The following is a 4,472-nucleotide window of genomic DNA, read 5'->3' as shown; positions in this document are numbered from 1 at the left end:
TCAAGTGAGGCAGAATGGAGCTAAGAGTTGAAACCATAGGAACCCGTCTCTCAGCACAGAGCTGGCGACCACTACAATCACGTGAATCAGAGATAGCATCTCTGTGGTCTGTGATCGGTGTTACTAGTTTCCGTATGAAATTCTCAGTCTTACCTCCCCCGCATGATCACTGTTGTGGAGGTCGGATGAGCCGCATTCTGTAACAGATTATTAAAACAGAGGGCAACATGAAGGAGATGAGATGAGGGTGCCAAGTGTGCAGGAGTGTGCGTGTGTGTTTGCGTGTGTGCGTGCATGCGTGCGTGTGTACAGAATGCGTGTGTGCACCTATTCCAGTAAAGGGAAGTTGGTTGTACTTTCAACTACTGTACATGTGCCAAGCCCTAACCACAAACTCAATGTCATCAGTGGACCCATTGAGTCATGTGTGTGAACTGTGACTTCAGGCCTGAATATACAAGCAGCCGTCTTAGGTTTACTCATATTACAAAGGGAACTGAGTAGTCCCCTGGCTTTGGTTTAACAGTTTGACTCAGAGGTGAACCCCTATGGCTGTCACTGAGTGTGAGCCAAAAATCAAGTCAGTATTTCATTACTACAACACGCATGCTCACCCACTAGCTAGAGGAATAGAGGTTGAGTCTGTTTGAGTGTGAGTATGTGCAAGTGTTTATGCATTTTAACCATGTCTGTGCATGCTTGTGTTTGTGTGTGTGTACGTGTGTGTGTGTGTGTGTGTGTGTGTGTGTGTGTGTGTGTGTGTGTGTGTGTGTGTGTGTGTGTGTGTTTACCTGGTGTCAGCTTCCTCCTCCTCTGTCTGTAGAAGAGGGCTGAAACTAACCCACACACCATAAGCAGCAGCACCAGCAAGCACATGATCACTATGACAACAGAGTCTTCTGGTTTCTCCTGAAGGTCAGCAGCAGTTAGCTGGTCTGTGCACAACATTATAGAGGGACTTATGAGCTAACAATGAGCACCAAATGTTTCATGAATGAATATTGCGTTAATATTCGAATAAATTACTCCAGCAGACACATTTGTGTGCATTAATACAACGTCTGTCATTTTAAAAAAACTAGATGTAGCACATAGCATTATACAATATGACCAGCGCTCATTTCTGCACATTCTCTCCACAGATATGGTGCAAATGGCTGGTTATGATCCAGACTCTTGAGACGAACATAACATAAACATTTTGTAGTCCTTGGTGCCACAGTTCAGGTACAGTAGTTATTTAGGTAGTTTGGTCCCCGGGGGTGGATTGGCCCCCGGGGACCAAACAAAACATTTCCGTAAAAATCTACTGGGGCAACACCATGTTTCATTTCCCCCGGTTTTACGGTTACCCTTTCCCGGAAATCATTGACCAAACATTCAGGAGGTAGTTGACGGGAGAAATACAAAACGAAAAAAACCTTTACGACCTTTAGAAGCATTATCACTGATGGTTGTGTCAAATACATGCTGGGTTTGGGAGGTGTTGGAGGTCAAAGTTGAAGATGAATGGGTGTGGTCCTCAGTGGAGGGCATAAAGGTTGAGTTTCGGGAGGGAGGAAGGACTGAGAGAGAGAGGGAGAGAAAGTTATTGTACATTAAAATAATTAATTGAGAAATAATGCTATGCCTGACTGAGAAATCAATTGACTTGACACAAATATCTTAACTTGAGTGTTACCTTTTTGTACCTTCAATTCCACCTCAGTGTACTGATCATATTTTGCAAATCTAGTTTTAACTCCACACCAGTACTGCCCAGAATCCCCTTCAGTCAGTCCAGTGATGGTCACAGTGAAGACTCCAGCAGTGGTGTCATCATGCAGAGAGAACCTCCCTTTGATTGCTTTGGTCTGACCTGCTTCAGTACTGATTGGAATGTCTTTACCTCCAATGACAGGACACTCTCCCCTGCAGAGGTACTTGGACTTGCTTCCATATTGTTTATCATAGGAACATCTGATTACTGCTGATTGGCCTACATATCGAGTCACCAGGATTACAGACTCCACAGGATGAACACCTACACACACACACACACACACACACACACACACACACACACACACACACAGGGTAATCATCAATATCACTTTGAACTTCCATTAATTTCATAGAGGACGGATGGCCACATCGTGTAAAATAGTAAGGATGTAAGCACTGTAATAAATGAGAAGGCCACACGCATTAACCCTATGAGCCCTAAGCTGTTAAGGGCATTTTCACTACCTCTAGTTAGAAGCATTTATCCTGGTCACTGTAAGTGCCATTCACACATGCTACATATTGTTTTGTTTTTTTTCAGCACAATCTAGGCTACCCAGATCTGCCACAACATCATGTATAAATACTTGCATTGATTTGATATTAAATAATACAAATTTAAAAAGCATCCTGTACAAATTCCTACATTTTGACGTGTATCTCACCACAGCAAGCTTACAGCTCGACATGACTTTCATGGTTGTGTAGACCTGACTGTCCTGAAAATGGCAATATAAGAACTATGGTGGAGGTATACTTTGGGGCTGAGCAATTTACAGAAATATGTGGTGTGTGCCTTCCAGAAATAAATGGCCATTTTTATTTAGTGATGAGAAATTACTTTTTCATTTGATATGCGGGTCATGTCTGTGCAATGCCTGGTGCGTGAGTAATTCAAGCGAGAGGGCTAGATGCCTGGGTGAACGCAGAGCAATATAGACTGTAAATATGATATACTTTGATTTAACTTCATGATTGTATTTTATTTTCATACTTGATCGTACATACAAGTACATGTCTAGTCTCCTTGGAAAGCCCCGGTTCTGCTCTTCCGTGCAGTATTTGTCTGATCTCGCTGTTACAAATAATCGCGGAGCAATGTAACAGAGAAGAATGGGTGTGTTTTTTTACACACTTTGCACTTTACACACCAATGTTCACACCTCCAGAGTGTGGGATTCACCGAATGCAGCAGATCTAACTTGAACATAAAACATAATTTGGGACTAGGCTACTTAGAGTGCATGAGAGAGAGAGAGAAAGAGAGAGAGAGATACAATTTACAGAGGTTTTCTGTATTCAAGGTGCAAGGTTAATTTATTAGGTCTCAGAACGAACAACTTATTTTCTTTGTCAAATTAGAAATTAGCTTTTAGTAAGACTGCCATAGCCACAATACACCACAGACATCAAGGGACACATATGGTAGACATACAGTAGATACAAATTCAAAATAAGTGAATTGTTACATTCCCATCTCATATCTCTGACACTTATGTTGCACGTGTAGTGTTGCAGTGGGTGTGTCTGTATGAGGAATTATATTGTTAGAATATCTCACCAGCAAGCAGACAGAAGAAGAAGATCAAAGGTGTCTCCATGTCTTCCCTTGGTGTGGGACAAGAAGGCAGTAAATGTTGGCTTTCTAAAGTCACTGAAACAAATGTTTTCCTCTAGAGGGTATTTTCCCCTCCATTTCTATCTATCTATCACTGATCCTCTGGCCATTAGGTTTCTGTTTGAGTCTAGTTGACTTTTGAAGTGTGACTTGTCTTTTAAGACCACACTACAGTAAAAGGCTCCTCCTCTTTCCTCTCTTAACCACAGACCCCAAACTGCTTTGGTGACATCACTTTAGTTTTAGAGACTTCGCACAAAGTCAAGAACGCATATAACACTGAGAATTGTGAAATGCAGTCAAATAAATGTGAGTGTGTGTTTGTGTGTGATTGCATAATGTGTATGTATTTGTAAATATGTTTGTAGCAAACTAGCTGTTCGCTTGTGTTTGTGTTTGCATTAATTAGTAATGAAAGTCACGTTTATTCTACACATAATAACATTTTTGAACTTTTAAGGTCATGGCCAACATTTTATTTACAATATACAGTGTTTTCCTTGTATGATAACTAAGTCAGTCAATTCACAAAATCTGTTCTATCTGTTCAATTCACAAAAGCTCCAGCCAAATGACTTTTGACTTTGCTGAGCAAATTGAACATTTCACTTCTGATTTCCAGTAATAGGAAATGTTTTGTATCTTGTAGTCATTGTATCTTCCTGTGTGGTCTGCATGAGGCTCGCTTGACTCCTGCAGACCACCAACAGATGACACCCAGCTCCTGCTAACAGCTCAGTGCTAAAGCGCTAAAGCCTGTGGTCTATTTAAAGGTCACCACACACTTTGCCTGCCTAGTTCACACATGCAGCCTCATCTCTGCAGGCCTCTATTAGGTCAGTTCAGTTCTATAGTTCAGATAAACTGCTGACACATTAGTAGGGACTCAGCAAGTATTAGTGGAGCATGACCCATCCTCAGTGTGAACACAGACATGGCTGACACCTTGTTGTGGTGGGGTGACTTGTGCATAGCAGAGACCCCTGATAGTAATATTGTCAGCAGGGTCACCCCTGGATACGTATAACCAAACTGGTCAGGTCTTGGAGTAGTGTGCAAATACCAATACCACACCCCTCCCCCTCCCCTG

At 41.9% G+C, this 4,472-nt stretch overlaps 1 protein-coding gene across 1 annotated transcript in view; it reads right to left on the bottom strand.

Annotated features, from left to right (window-relative positions):
• LOC134076855 (uncharacterized) overlaps positions 1 to 3,496 on the bottom strand; it is a 17,286-nt gene extending 13,790 nt beyond the window's left edge. The window contains exons 1-5 of the mRNA XM_062532118.1: positions 3,326 to 3,496; positions 1,682 to 2,023; positions 1,431 to 1,565; positions 792 to 935; positions 154 to 197 (exon numbers count right to left, since the gene is read on the bottom strand). Coding sequence (XP_062388102.1) covers positions 154 to 197; positions 792 to 935; positions 1,431 to 1,565; positions 1,682 to 2,023; positions 3,326 to 3,365 — 705 coding nt within the window. The 5' untranslated portion in view covers positions 3,366 to 3,496. The remainder of the gene's footprint in view (positions 1 to 153; positions 198 to 791; positions 936 to 1,430; positions 1,566 to 1,681; positions 2,024 to 3,325) is intronic.
• Between the last annotated feature and the right edge of the window lie 976 nt (positions 3,497 to 4,472).

The sequence above is a fragment of the Sardina pilchardus genome, chromosome 1 (assembly GCF_963854185.1).
Source record: "Sardina pilchardus chromosome 1, fSarPil1.1, whole genome shotgun sequence".
Classification (NCBI taxonomy): Eukaryota; Metazoa; Chordata; class Actinopteri; order Clupeiformes; family Clupeidae; genus Sardina; species Sardina pilchardus.
The sequence above is the reverse complement of the archived record's forward strand: the minus strand, read 5'-3'. Positions and strand labels throughout refer to the sequence as shown.